Below are 22,637 nucleotides of genomic sequence, written 5' to 3' on the forward strand. Positions count from 1 at the left end.
TAACAAGGAACAGGTGAAAACAGAGACCCCTGCAATAAAGGCACCCAGCCCAGCAGCTTCTCCATTTCCACCCACCAGGGCTGTGCGTGCAGATGTTTTGCAGGATGATCTCAAGGTTGCTCCCTCCAGAGCACCTTTACTCCCCAGTGTTGAGGGGACACTGCTGTGCTTCCCATCACCGCGCTCAGCGCCTACCTCCGCCGTCGGCTGGAGTCGTCCTGGGGTCCTGGTGTGTGCAGGAGGCAGCGAGATGGTGGGGCTGTTCCCCAGCCAGGCTCTGGTTCTGCCTGGGACAGGATTCGCTGGCAAAGCTCTTTGGGGTGGCCGGGGCCTAGAAATATCCTAGGCAAGAAAGAAAGAGTTTTGAATTCTCAGCCTGGACATACACCCAGCCTGAAAACAGAGATCACATTTGCATTCACTTTACACGGCCAGAACTTCTTCTGGTATGGACACAGGTCCTTTGGACCTCTCTTGGGTTTGGTTTTGGGTTTTTTTGTAGGTCTGAGGCAGCAGACTAGGTATGGAGCTGTCCACATTGAGGTCTCTGATTTGGAGTTAACCCCAGGGATTATTACAATCTAATGGCTGCATGACGAAGAACAGGAGAACCCTTACAGATAGGGCAGGAGTCTCCATCACAACTCAGCCTGTAGCATCCCTGCCTGAGACAAAGGGCTGAAGGAATGGGGGTAAAATCATGCTTGCAGAGACCCCTCTCTGAAGCCACTAGGGCTTATTGTCTTACGCAGGTGATTAGCCGTTTTCAACATGCACGAGTTTTCCCCTATCAAGTGTCATGAAGATCAGATGGTCTGAGGCTGCTCGGCAGCTGGTTTCCAACGGAGGACAGCCAAACAGGGTGACAGGATTACCTTGCTCAGTCCCCTAAATGAAGCTGCAGGCTGAAAGCATGTCATACCCTGGCTGCTAGAGGATCCAGAAGTTTCAAGCCTTGACTTTTGCAAGTAATAGGGAAACTATGTTCCAGAGCCTTTTAATTAGCCACATTATCGATGCACCTAAGGTTGGAAGCAAGTTTCACATGCATACACTCGCTATACGACTGCCCATACAATGCCTGTAAACCCTCTACACGTGTATATACGTGTGCCCATACACACACACGCAGCCCTGCACCCACCTACAATCAGTTATTGCTTTGTTTGTGCGCACAGCTGTCCCTCATAGGATACTCGGAGCATTATATTTTCCATTCATATAATGAGTATCAGTGTAAAGCATGCCCACGGGGAGAAATCACCCACATAAGACCTAACTGCCTGTTGTTGCTTAGCCTCTGTGCTGTCGCTGGCTTACAGGTGTTGATTTAATAAACACAGCTGCACTTACAACTTGGAGGGCACCCAAAAACCCTGCAGTCTCCTGGGACTGTGCATAAATGTGATGCTCGATGGCTGCACCAGCCAATGCTTGGGGATCTATTGCTCTCCAAGGACCTTGCCCTGTGACTCCAGGAAGGACAACACAGGCTAAATCCCACCGACCACTGGGTCCAAAAAGCTCCTATAGGAACAGCAAGAGAGCAAATCTAGCAGATACTGCAAACGTCTAGGAAGGACACTGACACTAGCAAATAGCAAAATCAATTATTTTCTCTGTACCTTCTACATTTGTGGCTCTCCTGCAACAGAGATGGCAAGGTTTCTTTTGGAAATCCTAGGAAAAGTGTTCCATCTAGTAGGTCTGACTGAGATAAAAAGGGACTGGACGCATTGGGGAGGGAACACAATGGAGATTGTGGGGAACTTGTCAACAACCAGCTGGGAAGGATACCTATTCCTTACTGACTACAGTCAGCTTCCTGCTTTTGTTTTAGTTTTCTTTCCTGCTGAAGTGCTGGCTGTTCACAGGAACAATGGAGCTAGAAACAAACCCCATTCACTAAAATATTTTGGGTTTGTTTTCCTCTATATCCTTCAAGGAGAGACTGCCAGGGATCCAGTCTCCTGCTATCTCCTGTAACTGAGCCCTTTGCTTCTCTTCTGGCCCTAACCCAATAAAGTAGTATGGAAATATTTTGGTTAAATGGTTTTAAGTCAGTCTGAGTGATTTGCCATCTTTCCCGTAAGAATGTGGGGTCTGTAGTAAGCTTAAAACAAAATTGCCAACAAAAGAAGTATATCAATGCCCTTTCCTTATAACCCCCAAAATATCCTCACTGCTAGGATGCTCACAGAAGACGGGGTCAGTCTGGGTTAAGTCTAATGTTTCCTATGCAACATGCTTAAAGGTCCCATTTCTGCTCCACATGAAAGTTTGTCTGAGGCTCCCAAGGCATTAGTGCAGGAATAGCCAAATGCAAGATACCTGGGAGATCATCCCAAGGAATGTACTCAGTACTGAACCTCAGATTTATCACTGATTGATAATCTCAGAAGGGCTTGTTTCCAGGAGATAAAACACATGCAAATGGTAAGAGCAGCTATGCTAGGCTTGATTAGGGAAAAATCTGTCCAGTCCTTTTGTTCCTGGCAGATTATCTATTTGATTTGCAGCTAAAAAAATGTTTAGAGGACCTTGGTAAAGTGAATGCTGCTTTGTGATCCAAGCTACCTGACCTCAGCTCCACATCAGAGGTATCGAGAGACCTGAATTAACAGGAATTAAGTGTGCTAGCATCCAGCACGGTCAGTGTTAGCCACACGACAAAGCACGGAGGGCCACCAGTAACTGTCCTGCGGTGAGCTGGAGCACGTTCTAGCGAGCACGGTACCTCCTACAACCCCCCCAGGGTTAGAGAGGCTGCACCAGCCTTCGCTCAGAACAAACCTCCCATCAAACTGCATCTTGACCCTGTACCTGAGAGACGGGGGGTTTGGGAGCAGGAGGAGCTGGCCTGCTCGGGGGTGTCCGCCGGGAAACGTCCTTCGGAAACGCCGGCTGTGCCTGCCCAGCGGGCTGCCCCACGCCGCAGCCAGTGGAGAAGGTGGATGGCTGCTGCGTGTGGAGTCGGAGCCCTGGCCCTTGCTGGGGAGAAGGTTTTGATGGGATTTCAGGGAAGCCAATCACCTGTGCAGAAGACCCACAGATCCCCAGAGTTAGGTATTTCCACTTCAAATCACCTTTTTACTCTCTGCTATGCTTTTGAGGATCTACATGAGGTCTATGAGCCACACAGTAGAAAATACGGCCTGCGTCACAGGTATGTGTTGTATCAGTCTAGGAGGCATTAATTAGATAGACTGGGACAATTTGGGATCACGAGGCAGGAATGGGAATCAAGAGAACAGAGTAACTCAGGCATTAGCGTTATAAGCAATACCTGCAAATAAACCCAGGGTTTGCAATTTCTGCAGTTTTGAGAGGGGGATGTGACAGAAGAGGATCTATCAGGAGAGACAAGCAGCCACACAGGCTTGGTCAAATCTCAGCTCCTGCCTTTAAGGAAATTACTAGAAACTTTCAGCCATGGGTGATGTCTGTCTATTTTTTTCCCATCCTTTGATAAAACAGTTCCCTAACTGTCACATCAGAGGAACCACATCCCACAATTTTGGGCATTTGGATCTCTGCCCAGTGAGGTGGAAGGTGACTTTGCCCATACCTTCCTCTGCTCCTGGGGGGTTTTCAGCTTGAAGGCAGGGTTTGCGTGCCCGCTTCCAGAGGTGTCGCTGACAATGAGAGAAAGGAAAAGATAAGTGTTATTTCTTTGATAAGTTCTTTTCCTTCTTCTTCACGGTATTTTCCATTATATTTGAACTGAAGTAAAAAAAAAAAAAAAAAAAAAGAGAAGCGAATACTGACTATACCAACAAACCCATTTAGTCACAGTCTTTATAATTGCTTTTCTGTCCTGACACTGAAAAGGGCTGGATGCAAGCGGACAAAGCACAGCACTGACCATTTACCTGAACTGCGGGGTCTTCTTTAGAGAACAGATGGCAAATTTATTCCAGCATTTCAGATAATAGAATAAAAACATCATTCCAATGAGAAGGAGAACAGGAGCCAGGATTGCAAGAGTTATCACAACTGCTGAAGGGCCTGGAGGGCAAGAAAGTAGAGTTAGGTAAATGGAAAACTCCCTGCTCCCAATCTAACTCCAGTCCTTCTGAAGTGCCACCATAGCAAAGCTGGTCCCACTCACCTTCGGGCAGGGGGGGACCACTGTCCAAGCTTCCTCCCCTTCCCTGCTTGTTGCAAAATGGGGGGGCCCACCCCTGGTTGCAGTGGCAGTTCTTGTTGTTATTGCAGACCTGAAGCGGGAAGACCCAGAGACTTCAGTGCCAGCTACTACAGAATTTGCAAGCTAAAAATAATTAAGCCCTTGCTGGATAAGACACTACGGAAGAAACTCTCATTGGCATAAACAGGGAGTTAAGTGCCTGGAAACGTTTTCTTTTCAGGGAGTGAAAGTGCCTTTTATTTCCTTAGAAATTCTCCCTTTCTCCAAAAGACAAGGGTTCTTCTGCTGAAGTGCCACTAATCTGAATGTAGGAAAAAAGCAGCATTTAGAAATGCCTTTCCCTTGTTCTTATCTCTAATCTGAAGGAGCTAGTCCTCCATTCAGTGAAAATTTCTTACTGTTTAGGTTTATTGCTTGGCCCATTGCTATTTGTTTTATCAACTAAGCAGCTGCTGGAGGGGAGGCTGATCTCTCTGATTAGGGATGTCCTGTGCTAACTGTAGCATTTCATTTAATACTGTGGAATAGCTGACGCTTCCCACAACTTCATGGATTGTAAGAAACGAAGCAGACTGGGAAGGAAAAAGCAGGGCGAGTCCCTCTCCTTGTCAGGTACATCACGGGGCCTCCCAGGCTGCTCAAGAAGGCAGGCACTGCTGCACGCTGCTGTATTTGTTGCTCCTCCCCATTGCTTAAATGGGCTGTGGGGATGGAGAGATGCTGATGTTTTTTGCCGGAAACATCAGCAAAAGCGTAAAAAATTCTCAACAGCCTTTTCTTTCCATTTCTGGGGCACAGCAGAAGACAGTTTGGGATAAACTGTTCTAAACATGACTTTTTCCTACGTTTTTCCCTCTGATTTTTTTTTATTCAGTCTAAACTGGGCCCGAAAGATTTTTCTATCAGATTACCCCTTCTTGGTTTTCATTCATTGCAATTCATATCCCTCCTGTAGACCTCTTTAAATCCTATGTCAAAGGGACGCTCACAGACCAGAAAATGCAAACACGAAAGGAATGTGCAAATTAACGAAGAAGCTGAAGTGCGGAGCGAACCTAAGCGTGGTACCAGAACTGAGCTGAACAACCATCTACAGATGAATGGCAGCCCATCCTGCTTCAGTCTGAAATGAGATGAAAAGGAAGGCACCTACTCCATGCCCGTGGCACTTCTTGCTGCAGCTTTCAGAATCAAAGATGATGGATGTGTTCTGGCAGCGCCCCTCAAAGCAAACCTGCAGAAAAAGGATCCAGAAACTCAGCATTAGCTCTTTGGGTTATGCACCACATTACTGCCTCGTGTCATTTTGTGACTTGAGGGGTCCCAGACACCTTGGCAATACAAGTGATACCCTGGGCAGAGCAACAGACCATAAGGACAACCTGGCTCCCAAGGAAACATTCCATCACTACCCCAAATCCCAGCTAACGCGCATCAGAGAGAGGAGTGGGAGCTCAGAAGTTGATGACTTTGCCATGCCCATGTGGCAGGTCTCTGAAGGAGCTCTCAGGTGTCTTAATTTCTAATTGAAGCAAGACAACCTCAATCAACTAGTGAGTCCCAGGCTTAGCACTGGCCCTGGACTTCATCTAGCAAAGGCTTAAAGTATCACCTGTGGTATGTATTCTTCCATTGCTTCTCAGAAACCTCTAAGAAATTATTTTTCTATCAAACACTAAAATCTCCTAGAAAGGCATTAGTCATAAGAAATTAATAGCTTGATAACAACAAAGCACTTTCTGGATGGAAAAGCAATACCCTGAACCTCCCCCAAGCCATTACAGGCAGGACTATACCTACATGATGGCTCCCACATTTTGTTCCCGTCAACACCAAGCCAGGATCCAACATCTCCTTTTCTTCATTCTCAGATCTGTACACATGGGTCCCTCGGCACCTCAGCTCCGTCCTCTGCATGCGGATAGTTGTGTCTATGGCCACCGCATTGGACTGCAGGGGTTTGGAAGCAGAGCTCTGGCACTGGATCTTCCCACATTTAGCATCTCTGATTTCAAAGGAAAGGCTAAAGTGATTATTTCTGGCTTGCTGAACATTTTGCAGGCATCAGCTCTACATGTAAATTAAAACAGCAGTGTTGAATCATTGTTCGATGGCAAAAGAGCAAGCACCTCCCAAGCGCCAGCCCAAGCAACAGCATCTGATGGGCACTGATGGCACCGTGTCACGGTCCCCAGGGGTAGGTCAGCCTCAACAACACAGATTAGATTAAGGAGGTTTTGTCTCAGTTAAAAAGCTACATTTAATTTACAGATCTGAAAATCCCCTCTTCTGTTGCTTTGAAAAAATATCAACAAGATGTTTTAAAATGCAAAAGGCAGGGAAAACTGTAAACTTAAAGCTTCAGTCGTAAGGGCTCTAAGTCTGACAAGGATGCAGCTGGTTTCCCAGGAGGTAGAGGCGGGGAGGGGACCCAAAGCATGGATCAGTTCTATCTACTGGCCCGCAGTTTTCTAATATATAAAAACATCTTCTCCAGTGAGCAACTCTTGGCTGCCACGCTGCTTTCTACCTCATCTCACACTTCCTGTAGTTGCCGTAGATGTCCTTCCCACAGTTCCCGTAGATGTCTCCAGCTGCGTTAACCTTCTCGAAGCAGGCATCTGGTGCTGGCCTGGCTCCTGCGTGGAAGAGACTCACATGGCCGATTCCTGTGGAGCCTGGCAGCCCATCTCACCTCACACCAACCGCTCAGTTGTTCTTTTTCTGGGATGGTTTGAGGATGGGAAAATTTACCATTTTTGCTCAAGCGAGCAAGGCAGGAGAAAAGGCTCCTCAGACTTCACCACTGATAACAGTGTCGCAACTGGGTAATTTAAGTTGCATCCTGCATCCTTCACAAATGGGTATGAAAGGTACTACTGCCTTACACAGGGTGAATAATAGTAGGATGCCGCATAATATTGCCTGTCCAAAGGACAATGTATTTCATTGCAAGCAGTGTCCTTACCAGGACCCCACAGCTGCAAGCACTGCTCTTTGTATGTGAGACACATGCCGCTGTAGCAATAAGCCTTTCCTCCATCGCAGGAAGACCCATCAATTTGGTAAGAGTTGGGGGGGCAAAACGGTGACTCGCCAGTGCAGTATTCTGGGAGGTCACAGAGTCCTGACCCTTCCCTGCAGAGAGTTCCCGGAGACATCAGCTAAAAAGATAAAAAGGGGGGAAAAAATGAATTATTGCTTGGCTCCTTTGTGGTTCCATGTCTGCACAATGTCTCCCTGTAGATAAGAAAAAGACCTTGCATGTGTCTCTTCATCTACCTTGTCTCCGTTTTTTTGAGGTCAGCAGTGATCCAAATGACTCTGTAACTTCATTAACTGGGTGAGTATAGAATCAGTTTAATGACTAGATCCCTTCCCTAGGTAGCGATGAGATCATGCACAGAAAATACGGCTGCGAGATCTCAAGGGGACACTGATCCATCTCCCTCTGCCCTAGGATAGGATCTGATTTACCTAAACCATTTCTAACAGATGTTTGTGTAATCTGTTCTCAAACCCCTCCCTGTCCGGGACATCTGTTTCAGTGTTTGCCTGTCAATTCTGCTGAAGTCATTTTGCTAATGGGTAGCTTACGTCTCCCTTGCTTATGAGTTTATCCAGTTCATTCTCATCTTTGTCCACCATGGACATGAAGAATGGAAGGGCATACACAGTTACATCTAGGAGGTGTTTTGAAGTCTCTTGTGAAAGGAGTGAGTCTAGGTAGATTCCTGGAAGATTATTTCCCACGTGCTCAGGATCAGTCAGTAGGAGCACATAGTCAATGCACAAACAGGAAAATGAGCTTAAGGGAAAGGTTTGCCTATGTTCATTTCTGAGTTAATTTGTTGTCAAAGCTTGAGATCTTTAGCACCACAGTTAGAAACATATTTTAACCAGCTTCTATAAGGAAAGCTGAGATTTAAAATGATAGTGGTCACACATTTACAGTCCTCTTTGCTAGCATTCCTTCAGCAAGTACCTGGGCTAAAGGAATTCAACTGCATCCCAGAAAAGAGGGTTCAGAGCAAAGTTAGAATCCAGCCTAATCAATCCCCAGAGAAAACGTTTGCTCTAAGAGCTCTGTCTAGATTTCTTCTAGAGCCAAAGGAGGGAAAGATTTATTCTGATTCACCCCATCCCTAAGTGTTTAAGAGAGGCAGCGTGACTTCATTCCAGCAGCATTCACAGCTCGTCTTAAGTTACCACAGGAGTCAATTAAATCAGCTAGAAGCAAGGACCCCACTGGTTTGATTGCACTCGTAGCTGTTGTACCTACAAATCAGACCATGTTTCTTGCAGGTGAGGAGCTGAACTCCCATGTGTGGCTGCGCTTGCTCCCCTTTCCCCTCCATTTTTCAGCCTCACACTTCTGCCACCGTTATTCCCTCCCCTCTCTTAGGAAAATCCAGAGATCCCACCTTGCACTGATGACAGCATCTGCCATGGGCACATTCGGCACCCAGCTTCAGGGAGCAGGTGCTGGCGTCGCAGCAGGGGTTATTGCATTCCTGGAAGACGGTGAGATGCAGAAGAGCTTACAACACAGACGTTCAAGACAAGAACATGCCAGAGCATCAAAGTGTGAGGCTGACGCGAATCTGTTCTCGTACAGGACAAATTACATACAAAGTCACAGCCTTCCTTCCACAGTATGTTCGTGATCCCCAGCACGTGCTGAAGCACCGTACTGCATAACTGTATCCTCTGTTGAACTGACTGGATACTATAGGTTGTGCTCATTACATCTGGTGAGTCTGGGCTGCTGGTTCCAGCTCCCTTTTGTCTTACCAGTGAAAATGGATTTGAGAAGTGAGGTGCAGTGCTAAGAGAAGCCACATCCTTACCAGGAATGGAGCCGTAGATAAAGTGAACTTATATATGAAACTGCAACACCTAAGATCGATTTTTCTTTTTTAAATGAAATTTTCTTCACCTCTGTTCAGCCATGGATTACAGCATCCCTGAGTTCTGGGATGCATTGTACTACAGGCTGTGAATTTAGTTAGACGTGACACTTTACAACCTTGATTTACATTGCATATACAGTACGCACAGGGCAGGTATGCGTATCTCCTGCACAAACAAAAGCTGTTTACATATCACATAACTGTATTTGCAAAATACATAATAAAATCACTGTGTCCCACTAAACCCCAAACAGTTGAATCTGAACAATCATTACCTCCACCTCTCCACAGTCACACTCCTCCCCTTCTTCCAAGTAGCCATTTCCACATTTCTTCCCACCATACATTTTTTTGGTATCTGGCATATTGGAGAGACACATCCCTCCGCCAGACTGCAGATACTTCTCCAGCTCTTTTCTATTGCACTGGTTGAACACCTTGGGGAATGGATGCCTGCATATAGACAGTGTAGAAAAACATCAAGACAGATCTGGGCAATGGTTTAGAGCACCCAAAATGCGCGCATGCAAATCCTGACAAGTGGCAAAGGACTCGGGTCTCTCTCTGAAATCTATGAAACTGTGGTAATGATTTTCTGTGCCTGTTCAAAATCAGATCCATCTGGATTACAGTTGAAGAGAAGGTGTGATTGCACTGCAAGACTGTCTGGTAATATAATGGCCTTAAAAAATAAACTTTATTGAAACAAAACATGTTGAGTTTGATTTGGCTTTGATAGCGGACAAGTACGGCTGTCCTTACCTGCTCAGTACTGAAGCTGTGGTTTATTCCTAATTGGTCGAACAAACCCGAGAATCCAGCACTCAGACTGTAAAAAACTGCTTGTGAATCTAACTGCTAAAAATAATATTTCCTTTTTCCTATCTACTGCCTCATTGCAAAAGATAGGAATATTTTCTGTTAAATTGATTATTAATTTCTGTTGCTGCAGTGCCAGGACCTATGCACTCTAGATATGACTGCGTATGTGTGCATTTGTGTTGCATGCTCTACTTGCATGCCACTACGTCTTCACTCCTCACCTAAGTGTTTTTCCTTATTTGGAAGAAATCATGCACATAAAAGATGATATCTATGGAAAAAGTTTTGTTAAAACCTGCTAAACCCCAAGAAGGAATGCTTGAGGAAATAGGGAATGTGGCTTTAAGTGAATAGGCTCATCTGACATTTTTACGTGACTGAAACATAGAAGCTGTTGTGGTTCCTCACCCAAAAGGAGCTCTGGAATCCCTGTGGGTTTCCAGAGTCACTCTTGCTTCCCTTTCTCTCACAGACAGCTATTTCTTCCCTTTTAAACACAGATTTTCTGTGGCTCGCTGAAACCAAGCAGTATTCTTAAGACAACATACATTCAACCTGTTCTCACATCTCCTGACATAGAAATACAGCCCTATTGCTGTGCCTTTTAATAAAAATCAGTTCTTTCCTGAAACAATCCTTTTTCCTGTTGTTACCATACTATAACGCCCATTACTTTTGCACAAGATGCTTTAGAAACCCTATCAACTATCTACCTATGCATCTCATGTGCTACACAGGCGTGAAACCCATGTAAACCTCTGCACACCGAGGTCACATATGTTCTGGTCACCCCTCGTTTCTCTGTACCTGCTGGCAACAGGCAGTCCAGAAGGATGTGTGCATTTATGCATTGAACTTGCTTTGGGGTGATAGATTGTTTGGTGGTACACAGTGGGAAGCACAAACTCAGAGATGAGGGGTTAGAGGGGTCCTGAGACAGTCTCTCAAGACAGCAGTTAGGAACATTTTCCTTTTTACCAGACAGTTTAGAGTTCCACTTCTAAATGCTGCCAGGTCCCTACGTTACCTAAAGCCAGTCTCAAGCAGGAATACGCTCGATGGGAATTTAGCAAATTGCTACGGATACACGAGCCAGGGTTTGGCCAGCAGCGTTTTCTCTATAAACACACTGGCTCCAGCAGGCAGCAACAGACCCACCTTCAGTCTGCATTTCTAGCTGTTCCGCCGCCAAGGGTCTTGTAACGAAGCCCTTTGCATTTCCACAAGACCCTGTAGGACAAACTCACCCAGTTGCAGAAGCCATGATGCAGCCTCCATCTTCTGCAGGGGTGGTACAGCAGCCAGCTGAATCATGATTCATGCCAAAATTGTGTCCCATCTCATGGGCAATGGTAGCAGCCACACCAATGGCGTTATCAGAGTGATCCTGTGCGAGATCAAAGAGGCACGTCAGCATTTCACCTGTGCCTGTCCTGTGCACCTCTGAGTCAATGGGGTAAGCAGTACTTCTCATTACTACATGTAGAAAACATCTACTGAAGGTATTCCTGTCTATAATCAGGTAAGTTAGAGGCCTTCACAGGAAATACTTTCTTCCAAGGCTTTAGGAGGCATCTATCCCACGAATTCACTGCGGGAAAGATACCTCATATTAGGTATTAGAAATTACTTACCATGTTTACTCCTCCTGACTGGAATTCAGAGCACATGGCCATCACAGGAGCCAAGCCTACTGTGGTACCTTGGAAAGGCACACCCCTAAAATCAACCCAGAAAGACCGTGAAATGGCACTGAGGCACCGGAGAAGGCAAGGCAGAGAAGCGCGCCCTGCAGTCCACAGCTTTATACGTATACACAGCGTCAGGTGAATACATTTTCTTTAGTAGTATCTCCAAGTACAGCACATTATAGCAGAGCTACAAAGCCTTAAGACCTATTTTTCTTGCACTACTATGTTGTTTTAGGGGCCAACCAGCCAATCCTAGTTTTTTTATGAGTCTGGTGCCAAGAAGTACTCCTGCTGAGCTTTGTAACAAGCACAAAAAAGACTATTTCTGGATCCTTAACTGGGTACTGTTTGTGAAGACTTCATTCACCCTAAATCTGATATTTGCCAGCTTGGGATTCAGGGACTTGACAGAGTACTAGATAACACCTTTGAGATGCAGGCATGCTCAGCTCCTGCCTGGCGAGTCAGAATTCTGCCCGGTCTCTGCCAGCAGGTACAGAGAGCCCTGGAGATTGTGCTCAGAAGATGACCAGATGAAGATGAAATACAGTAATGTTAAAGGGGGAAAAAAACCAACCAAACAAACAAAACAGGGGAAAAGGCATTGTATCTCTACACTTCAGTCCTCTGACTCACCCCTGTTTACTGGCAGATGAATTACCGTGGAGGAGGTAAGGAGGTCTAAGAGCTGCTGCAGATTTTTCTTCTAATGACATCTGCATTTGCTGGCCATAGCTACTGGCCCTAACGAGATCAGCAGGATGAGTCACAGACCATCAGCTAGCCTCCAGCACCGTGTCCCCTGTGCCTCAGCGGGATGAGTTGGGAATGAACGCCTTCCGCAAAGAGCTTAGTTCCCCTTTACGGGTTTGGCTTATGGTTCGGATTTTCTTGAAGTTTTACACGTAGCTGTGACAGATCATGTGCAGTTGCTTGTGATAGGGACACACAATAAGGCTGATGCATTTTGGTGCGTGTGTAGCGAGAGGGCTGCATAGCTGCCACCTCCACTTTTCCCAGTGATGGGTGCCAGAGCTCAGTGCTGGCTGAGTGGCTTCTACGTCAACCTGCCACTCTGAATCTTAGAACAATATAATCTTGCACACTGCTCTCCCACCCACCCACCCCACCTCTCAGAGTCAGGTTATTTCAGAAGTAAACTTACGTGATTAGTTGGGCATTATCGTGTTTTCTGTGCACCCGCTCCTTGCTACTCCAGGCCAGAAAGGACTTCAGGGTGGAGTAAGGATTCTCAGTTACATCACATTTATTCCAATTGCTCCAGATCTCCAGCCCCACCAAGGCAATCCGGATATTCAGGGATCTGTAAAACTAAGATACAAGAATGAAAAGAGATGAAAAAATGAGCACCATTTATTTATTTTACTGTGTTTAAAATCCTGACTATAAACTCTGCTAAATGCTACTACAGATACACCTGTCCAGAGAAAATGGTCCCTCTGGAAGTGCACTGCAACTTGGTGCTACAGCTCTGCAGAGTAATGTGCACCACCCACAAACCTAAACTCAGCCGAACTAGAGACACTGAACTTTCATTTTGAAATCAATAACAGAGATAATCTAGAGAAACAATGACTGGAGACTGACACCATGTCTATCTTTAGATATATCAAAATTCCTGAAAGGAGGAAGGAAATAATCTGCTGCCCACGTCAAGTACAAACAGAACAAGTCTGGCAGTGGGGTCAGGGGAGTGGTGGAAGGAGTTTAAGGGGAGAAGGGGAGTATGAAGGGAGAACTGAAAAGTAGTGAGGTTTACTTCAGCAGCGTTGCGTACCACTGCGAGGACGACCTCTGAAGGCTCCTTCCAGCCCTGCCTGCCAAGATTTCCACAATTTGAAGTGAATAACTTAGTCCCTTGTCCAAAAACGTTATTTAGGTGACACAGTTAATACAGATATGTATTAAAACACAGAGATGCTCATGCTAGCTCCAAGGTAAGGAACGAAGATTCTCCCACCCCATCCCTGATGTCCAACAACAGAATTGTTTGGCAGATGCTCTCCACTCCCCGAGTCACTGGGGAGCACTGCTGAAACATCATTTTCTCCCCCAAGATGACATTCCTCCTCTGTTGCAATTAATTCCCGTAATTCATGATTCGACCTTTGCTTTCCTCATTTCACACACACCTGATCTCACCTTATCTACGTAATTAGCAGCCTCCACTAATTTAAGTCTTGTTGCTTCGATGCTGAAGTGATTCTTCTGAAACTGAACAAAATGAACGTGTCAGGCAGCACAGAGGCAGCTAGGAAGAGCTGAAATGAGTTAAAACAAGTCACACTACTCTGGGAATAAGAAGGTAACTATGAAGTGAAAAAACTAGGAAGCCCGAAAGCCTTCCTTCACTGTACATCTGAGTATAAGCTGACCCATACCTGTATATTCAGAATTCTTCCCTGGCATCCCACTGTAGCGGTGTTACTCAAGTGGTATTAGTAACACAGTGGAGCAACCCAAACTTACCAGACTCCCCCAGAGCCAGAGGCTGACAAAGAACTAACAAATGTGCCAGGTAAAATAAATGGTAACATGACTTCATGCCTGAGGTCAAGGCTACTGTAGTGCTCATCCCATCTCACTCACCCAACAAATTTGCCTATTTGAAACCACCTGGCAATTAATGAGTTAATTTTCACAAACCATTTGATTCAAGGAATTGGAGTTGCAAAGCATTTCGATTTTTGTTTAACAGATGACAAAACCTGGGACATTTCTTCTAGCGAGGAAGACAGTAAGGGCAATTAACGACACTGTGAGGGCATCTACCCCAGCTTGTCTAATCAAACGGCGAACAACATATGGCAGTTCCTGGGTATAATGTGTTTTCTCATCGCTTCCCTGGTATCCTGCTGCCTAACAGAGACACCAAAATAGTTTCTGCCTCTTAAGTTTTGTTCAGAATGTTGTAAATTATGAATAGGACCAGCCTGACTCCTGTCTGTGCTGGAGATTAAATGATCAGCAAAACACTGCGCGGTTTCCACTGTCAGTAAGTACGTCTGGCATGCTGTCCAGGCTGGGGATGGGGGAGGGATTGCTGACTTCACTTCCAACCCTATTCCTATGATCTGGAGCCTTAAAAATGTGTATTTATGTATGTGCTACCAGCTCAGAGCAGAGGCTATCACAGTTATCTTCTCTAGAGATTAAGTGTACTGCAGAGTCAGATGGATGTTGTTCCTGGAGACCCACGAGTCACCCTAGGCTGAAGGCAGTCTCTCCCACCAAGAGATAGGGCCGACCACTGGTGCTTAGGAGGCCAGAGCTGACCTCCAACCCTAGTCCTTCATGCAGATCACAACCTGCATCTCTCCCCTGGCCAACGGTGGCTGACAGTGGTGGCAGGGGGGGTCACGGCTGCTAGGACAAAAATGACCAAGACACAGCTCTCCCTGGTGGGGGTAAGACCATTGGGATGGCAAGAGGAAACCTGCTGAGTTCCAGCTGCCCCCAGGAGACGCTGCAGGTGGGAACCTCACTCTGGGCCCAGGGCTCAGTTGGTATAAACATAAGCTCATTTCTTACCTCTGCATAATCTGCCACGAGCAGAAGCTCCACGTACTTTGTAGCCTGCAGAGCCTCCCGTTTCACCTGTAGCGGCAGCAACACAGATTTACTTTCCCAAGATCCCCCAAGAAAGTCCTTGCAAAATATATGTACAGCTCACCCAGTTCGTTTTCCACTGGCCATTCACCCCACCCCATCACACACAGGGACCTCCAGATGTGACTGACTCAGCTACAGCGGGTGCCCACGCGCCTGTCCTCAGCCCACCCACTCGTTCACGTATCAGGTGCACAGACCTGTGCAGGAGCAGCTACAGCCCAGATTCCTCGTGCTGCACAGTGGTTCCCAACACTCATTTATTTCCCTGCTGGAGCCACTATTTGGCAACCAGCTTGCTACAAAACCTCTTAAATATTGTCCTTCATTTAACTTTCTGAGCTATGCTCCTGGAGAACAGCAGGCTCTTCAGGGTTGGAACAGGTGGGAAATTTGGAGCATCATGCATGGACCCCATTTGAGCCCTGCTCACCCTCTGGCGGGGTGGTTTCATCCCAGCTGTGAAGTCCCTGAGCCAGTCTTCAGCTGCAGCCCCAGTGCCCTGGTAGGCACAGGCTCCTCTCTGCAACCTCAGATCATCCAACCTGTAAATCAAGTGCTGGTTTGGGCTGTCGGGAGCCGGCTCTAAGATATAGCTGGAATTGCTGCTCAGTACAATAAGTCCTCTGTTGAAATGGGAAATAATAAGAAGGAAAGTTAATTACTATCACAGCTACCAGAGACAAATCCTCCTGCTGCTGCTGAGTTCCCGCCTGACCCTGGCAAGGCACTTATCCTTACCAGGCCATTTAGTTCATTAATAAAAAGGATGGGAGTATTTTGAGTTCAGAGGGGGGAATCCCTGAGCTTGCATATATTAAAATCTATTCAGAGGGCCTCAGACATTCAATTAAGGGGCTATCGGAGCATGTGCTGCAACAGTGCTAACCTGAGAAGTCTGTTAAAGTACAGCTTTCTCTTTAGGGGCAGTGGAAGCTTTTCAACCTGTTAAAGACAAATTTATTCAACTGAACTGACCTAGAAAACACGAAGACTTTGTTTCTCAAGAGAAAAATACAAAACGGAGTGCTCTTTAAAACTTGCACATAGCCGTATGGTTCTGGTTTTCTCAATGCATGTGTTACAGCCAGGTTCTGGTTTTCTCAATGAACATGTTACAGCCAGGAGAGCTGGAAATCTGTGTTTGATGCCCACTGGAAGATGTGTGGCTCGATGGGCAGCACATCTCCCTGTGAAGGCTCAGAGTGAAAACACCCACATGTGCTCAGCTCCCATGCAATAAGAAAATTAAATCGAGGACTTGCCAGCACATGCTGACAGCTCAGGGGTACAGGAACCCTACTGCATGTGCATACCAAGACACCTCGGTCTCCTCTGAAGCTGGAAGGCAGAGCCTAGGGAAATGCAGGCTGGCAGAGCAAGGCACACCACCTTTAACTACTTTTGCTTTTGGATTATTTCCTGCAAGCCACAGGTGGCTGCACCGTCTTGTTTATCTCACTAGGCTCTTTGGCCGGTGCTATATTCACTTAAGATGTCTCAGGTTTGCTTTGGCATGGGCTGTTTCCTGGCTGGAGCTGGTCCCATCAGCACAGCTTCCAATCAGTGCTCTGGAGCAGATGACCACTAACATCAATAAAGGCCATGTGGTGTTTTGGACCACAAACTCTGAGCTGGTGTAAATGAATGCAGCAACTTGGGTCACCACGATCCATTTCATTTACTCCTGCTGAGGATACAGACCGTCTTTTCCTGCCAAAGGCTCCATTACTACCAAAGCGAAGGTTTGAAATGCAGAACACACACAAGCGCCGCACCACCCAGAAAGCAGAAAGTGGGGCTGACAACCCAGGAGGAAGTTCAGACTTGAAGACTTTGCCCCAAAATGCACACAGAAACTTGCTAGTTGCGAGTGACTGGGAGAAGGAGCTGGGTCCTGCATTAGAGTATTGGGCTGGGCTGTGGCCAGTGTCCCTGTCTCTGTAACAGATGCAGCCCTGCGTCACTGACACGAGAGCCTTTTGCTCCAGTGGACTCCTGAATTAAATTCCCTTATTGCACAAGTCCACATTGCCAGCACAAAGGGGGAAGGGGGCTAGGGGCTGGCTAGAAGGCCACGGTTACTAATGACACCCAAATGTCTGCATTTCCCCTGCCACGCTCCCTTTTACACCCAGCTCTCTCAGCCGGCTGGCATTTAAGATCAGGTCTGTCTGAGCAGAAAAAATACAGCAACCAGGCTGCTGGGGAGCAGGGCTGGCGTGGCAGCACACTGCGGAGCTGAGCAGAGCATCCTGCAGCCCCGGCACCACCAGGCACTTACCGCAGCCCTCGGCACGTGCTGAGCATGACACTGGAGCGCTCCCAGCCCCTCACCACCCCGTGGTAAAAGCAGTGGTCCTGGAAGGCAGAAGGGAGCAGGGTTGGCAATGCCATTTCAGGATGGCCACGCGCTATATTTAGGCATTACTGAGTCCCTTGTGAGTACTGCCGATACTCCAGTAATTGTTCTCTTTCCACTGCATTTGGTAGTTGATGATTGTAACTGAATCTCTTAAGTCTGCATCGAAATTTAGCCTTTGAGCTGCCACGCGTGGTCCCTGCAAGCGCATCAAATGGCTCCTTGTTGCCAGTAAAGACTGAGAGCTTGGAATCCCCAAGGAAGCAACTCGGATGGCTGCAGCATTAGGGCCGATGCAAAGCTTTCTGCCTGTAACAGAAGCTGCCCACCGATGGCAGCTGGCCCTGGGTCGGGCCCCAAAGGACGTGCCTTCAGCCCTAGAGAGGGTGACACCATGGGCAGTGGGCAAGTCCCTCTTCTGGGGGCTCCTGGCAAGACAAAGGCAGCCTCTGGCAGGGACAAGGAGGCTTTGGGGCAGAAACGCCAACGTATTCATCACATCGCTTCCCCTCACCCTGGGGCAGCATTAGTAAAGATGATCTCATGGGATTTTTATCTTTTATTTTTGCATTGCAACCAATGCACATCTTTGTGCTGGTGCAGCGGAGAGTCAGCCAAGGACTGCGTGAGATTGGTAATTTATGGGATTTTTACTGAACAGGAGCCAGCTTACACGGGCTGGTTCTCCCGAAAGCTGGGAACGTCCCCAGCATGGAGCACCCAGTGGCAAACAAAAAGTAAGAGGATGAGCAGCAGGAGGAATAAACAATTCCCCAGCACCCAGAGAGAGGGAATCAATGCTGGCAGCTGACCTTGGCTCTCATAATGGAGCTCAGGTGAAACAGTGAGATGTTTTTACCATTTTGGGGGGATGGAGACACCTCCTCACTGGAACATCCCAGGTCAGAAAGCTGGACTGACCTCAAAGAAAGGCTCTGGAGAAAGAAACTCACCCGCTTCTCTGGACCCCCTGCCTGGTCTCCCCTGCATGCTGCAGGAGGGAAAGCGGTCTGCACTCACCGTGTGGGTCAGAGAGATGCTCTGGGTTTGTCCAGTCTGGCTGTAATGAGTCTCAGTGTAGCTTGGCGCAAACAGGTTTCTGTAGACATGGCAGAAAGGGTGGGAAAAAAAAAGAAAAAAAAATACTTTCTTTAAACCTGGGTTTCTGCTTCTTAGGTGTGCTAGAAAATCGTCTAGATTTTCAGCTCTTTCTGAAGTCACTATAAACATCCCTGTTGCTGTGAACCACCACTGTGGACCTGGGGCAGTCGCTATTTGCTGCCTGTAGTGCAAACCCAACTGCAACACACTGAGAGGGCAGGTGGGAGGCAGGTACGTGGGACACCGGCTGTGCCGTGCCGCTGCACCGTGTTGCGGCAGGACGGGCACTGCAGGCTGTGGGTGCTCCCTGCGCAGAGCACGCTGTAATGGCAGTGGGTCAGAAGGTGGAAGGATAGCTGACCTTCCCACAGCCATCTATCTGCTGCCCTGGCAGGAGGCGAGCGCTTCTCATGGAGCACATGCACTTCTGAAAGGGTGCAGCCAGCCATCTTCCTAAGTGCTCTTCCAAGCACTTTTAATTTAATTTCAAGCACTGTAAAATTGAAACAATAAAGGAGAGCCTGTCCCTGACTTCAATTAGGCGCCAAGATCCAGTTCCAACAGCTGCAAGTGAACAACTCAATTTTTATGTGAGGACTTTAAAAAAACAAAACAAAACAGAAACCCAACATCGTCATTGTCCCTTTAATGGGTACAAGTTTGTGTGCAGTTTCCTTTACCACTGCCAAGTTATGCCCCAGATATACTGGGATGAGATTCAAAGCAGCAAGCCCAGCGTAGCAAGCACACCACAGGCCAGTTCAGGACACATCTGGGCACTGGTGTGAGTTCTCAGCTCAGACCCAGACTCTCTCCAATGCCCAAATCTGAGTACAATTATAAACCAATCTGCATCTGCACTGCAACTTCTGCCCAGAAGCCAATTCACATCTTTGTCCTAGGAAAATGCTGATTCCTCAGTTTGCATTTGTTCATGTCATATGCTTAAGTGTCATGTCTCACTTAAATAGACAATATTGTCCCTGTCTTCAGCCCAGGATCAGACCAAAAGTCTATAAAAGGAGCTCCTATGCACTAAATAGTAAGCATTTTGAATTTGTTCCAGAGGAAACAGCCTTCCCCTTCTTTTTAAACATCTGTATTCACTAAACAGTGATGTAAAAAAGTACAGCAAGTCAAAATGTGGGCCAAACCAAGAAGGTCATATCCTGTGTCCAACTCAGCAGCCATAAAATGTAGGTTTAAAACAGTTCTTTTAAGTAGCAGTTTCACTTCTGAAAATTTGCAGAAGGCTCACAGAACATGCCCCATCTAGGAAACACCCTTCTGCAGCAACCCTGCGGTGCAGTCAGGCCACCGAAGTGCCACGAGGATGCCATGTGCATCCTGGGCAGAGCGATGCCTGCGACACTACAGCTGCAGTTCAGTCCTCCCGCATCCCTGTTCAATGCATTTCACGCACCAGATTTTTGAGCTATGACCTTCAAGAAAGCAAGAAAGAAAAGGTTTTCTTCTTTTCTTTGCCTCAGTTCTTTGGGCTGGATGAAGAAAGCTGTATTGAAAGCAAAACCAGATATTTTTCCATCTGTCTTGGTTTTTGCTATGTGGCAGGCAGGTCTAATCTACCTTGAAAGCTTCTCTGTTTAAACAAGAGATTGGGTGCTTGTGACATCTAATTAAATTAGGCCAGAAGAACAGGAAACACAACCTTTTATCAGAGCATTTGCAAGGTGTTCCCCCATCCAGCATCTAAAGGCTCAGACACTCATCAAAGTACCGATGGCTTTGTGTCAGACAAAACTGTGCGCCACTGTTTTATTTCATAGCATTTGATGTCGGCAATACAACACCCTTTATCTCTACTTTCAAAGTTCACTGTAGTTCAGGAAAGCTCATTTTGTTTCTTTCTGATGTGTTAATTCTCATCTCTAGATCCTGTCAGCGATCAGAAGGCGAGATTGCTGTGTTCAGCTATCTCCAATCTGTAAACTTAAGATAAGCACAGAAGCACCATCCCACAGAAAATAATTCTGTTCATCTCCCTGACTGCAGTAGCTTGCTCAGCATGAGGCTGCGAGAAACAAATGTTTAATCAACAGATTGCATTAACTCACAGGAAATTGCCTTGAGCAATGTGCTCTGGCAGGTATCTGCTCTGTGTAAGACTCATCTCGAGAGCAGACAGCAAACCAGTGTACATCTGCCCAGCGCTACTAAAGCCAGAATCAGACACCGGCCTGTGGATTTCCAGTAGCTGAGGCTTGCACAGCCTGTTTGTTTCACTCCCAAACAAGCACGCTTATGTTTTCTTCTTGCTCCTTTATTCTTGGAAAGCATTCACTATGAATAGCTGTTTTATCTCTCTTCCAGCATTCACCATGAAACTCCTCAGTGCTTTGACTCCTGCCCACCCCAGTGCCGAGCCAGGCCACGCTGAGCACCACAGCCCAGCACACCAGGTTTCAGGGCACAGGATGATGCCACACAACACACAGTGCATGCACATCTCTTCCTGCCTGCAGACTCAGGCTCTAGCCCCTTCTACAGCGGATTAAGGAGCTGAGAGGTCTGCTTGACTTTTTAGGGATGCTTAAGCAGCTGCATGCATCACCCGGCTGAGCAGTGCCATATAACAATTTCCAAGCCTCTCTCCACCAGCTGACTCCTATCCTACATCGCAAGCTCCCTATGAAAAATCCAGCTTCTTATTCTGATCTCAGAAGAGTTCTGTTTTGAAGACCCTTCCCTGCCTTAACAAGGGGAGCCCTGGGGCTCTTGCAGCACTGCTGAGGGCAGTCACAGTGCATTGCACAGTGCGCGGTGGGGAGGGCAGTGAGGAAAGAGGAAAAAACAACAGGACATCTTGCAACACCCCTGGGGTGCTATCTCACTTTGGGCCTGTGAACATTTGTTCCCAGCCCAACTCACTTCCTCAGCTAGCATCGAGCTTTCCACCAAACTGTAACTAAATAGGAAAGAAAGCTTCTTTCCATCTCAGGATGCACCAAAGTTACCAGCCAGCCCTGTCCCTCTTCTCCACATGTACCTGTTATTGGATAAACAGGAGAGATTAATGAGACACACATACCCCAAAACCTTATCTGCCATCATTTCAGGACAGCATCACTGCCAGGCCAAGGAGCTGATTCCAGGGGAGTCAGTCCTGCAAAGCACTGATGGACATGCTTCATCGTTTCCAGAAGAGCACAGAGCTTACCTCCTTGCTGGAGAAGGAAAGCCTGGGAAAAACAGCCTAATTTGACCCTTTCTTCTCTGTTACATTCTATGTCTCGGTGACTAACTCTCCAGCAGCTCAAGATGAAGCTGCAAAAGCTTGGATGCAAAATAACATCATTTAAAGGCTTCTGAGATCCAGTCAGGCAGCTGGCAGATTGCTAGCACACATCATCTTCCTAAAAGGCAGCATGGAGTCCCTCATTAGAGTAGTTATCAGCATGAAGAATTGATGAAGTCAGAGGAAAAGCTGGTTTTGGATGGAAGCACTCCCCTTTGCTAAACCTCGATCACAGCTGCAGCCACGTGGGGCTGTCTGAGGCCAGGGCATGCTCCGCAAGAGACTCAGGATGTTCTAGAGAAGCCCTCACACCTTTCCAACAGCGACCAGCTTTCGGCAACATCAGTTGCTCCCCAAGATCTGGCTCGGCATCCAGCTGAGGGTGGAATAGCCTGCTCTTGGCAGGGTTTGTTCCCCAGCAAGCCTTGGGAGCCAGGTTAAATAGAAGCGAGGAAGCCTAACAAAGAGTGGCTCGGTGCCATAATGTACAGATGGCTTGAGGCTGTTTCTGCTGATGACCGACGCGGAGTGATCTTGGTCCCGCTCCAGCCTGTCAATGATATCGTTGTCTGAAACAAACCCCGCTCCACACGCCGCCGTGCCGCTCGCGGGGCATCCCTCTGCTCGCCGCACAGAGACGCCGTGCCAGGGAGGTCACCTACTGCGCATGCCAGCCGATGGCATTCGGCAGGAGAGGCAGGATGAGGGTGTG

General features: G+C 47.2%; 1 protein-coding gene across 2 annotated transcripts in view; it reads right to left on the bottom strand.

The window, feature by feature from the left end:
- Positions 1-22,637, bottom strand: part of ADAM19 (ADAM metallopeptidase domain 19) — a 36,189-nt gene that overhangs the window by 4,688 nt on the left and 8,864 nt on the right. For both annotated transcript variants that reach the window (XM_037397872.1, XM_037397871.1), the window contains 19 exons: positions 18,589-18,667; positions 17,491-17,567; positions 15,640-15,832; positions 15,129-15,194; positions 13,740-13,811; positions 12,742-12,908; positions 11,520-11,604; positions 11,133-11,272; positions 9,339-9,516; positions 8,575-8,664; positions 7,119-7,314; positions 6,681-6,789; positions 5,951-6,155; positions 5,304-5,384; positions 4,112-4,220; positions 3,873-4,008; positions 3,569-3,635; positions 2,824-3,033; positions 196-342 (listed from right to left, as the gene is read on the bottom strand). In XM_037397872.1, the coding sequence (XP_037253769.1) occupies positions 196-342; positions 2,824-3,033; positions 3,569-3,635; positions 3,873-4,008; positions 4,112-4,220; positions 5,304-5,384; positions 5,951-6,155; positions 6,681-6,789; positions 7,119-7,314; positions 8,575-8,664; positions 9,339-9,516; positions 11,133-11,272; positions 11,520-11,604; positions 12,742-12,908; positions 13,740-13,811; positions 15,129-15,194; positions 15,640-15,832; positions 17,491-17,567; positions 18,589-18,667 (2,407 nt within the window). The remainder of the gene's footprint in view (positions 1-195; positions 343-2,823; positions 3,034-3,568; positions 3,636-3,872; positions 4,009-4,111; positions 4,221-5,303; positions 5,385-5,950; positions 6,156-6,680; positions 6,790-7,118; positions 7,315-8,574; positions 8,665-9,338; positions 9,517-11,132; positions 11,273-11,519; positions 11,605-12,741; positions 12,909-13,739; positions 13,812-15,128; positions 15,195-15,639; positions 15,833-17,490; positions 17,568-18,588; positions 18,668-22,637) is intronic.

The sequence above is a fragment of the Falco rusticolus genome, chromosome 8 (assembly GCF_015220075.1).
Source record: "Falco rusticolus isolate bFalRus1 chromosome 8, bFalRus1.pri, whole genome shotgun sequence".
In the NCBI taxonomy this organism is placed as follows: Eukaryota; Metazoa; Chordata; class Aves; order Falconiformes; family Falconidae; genus Falco; species Falco rusticolus.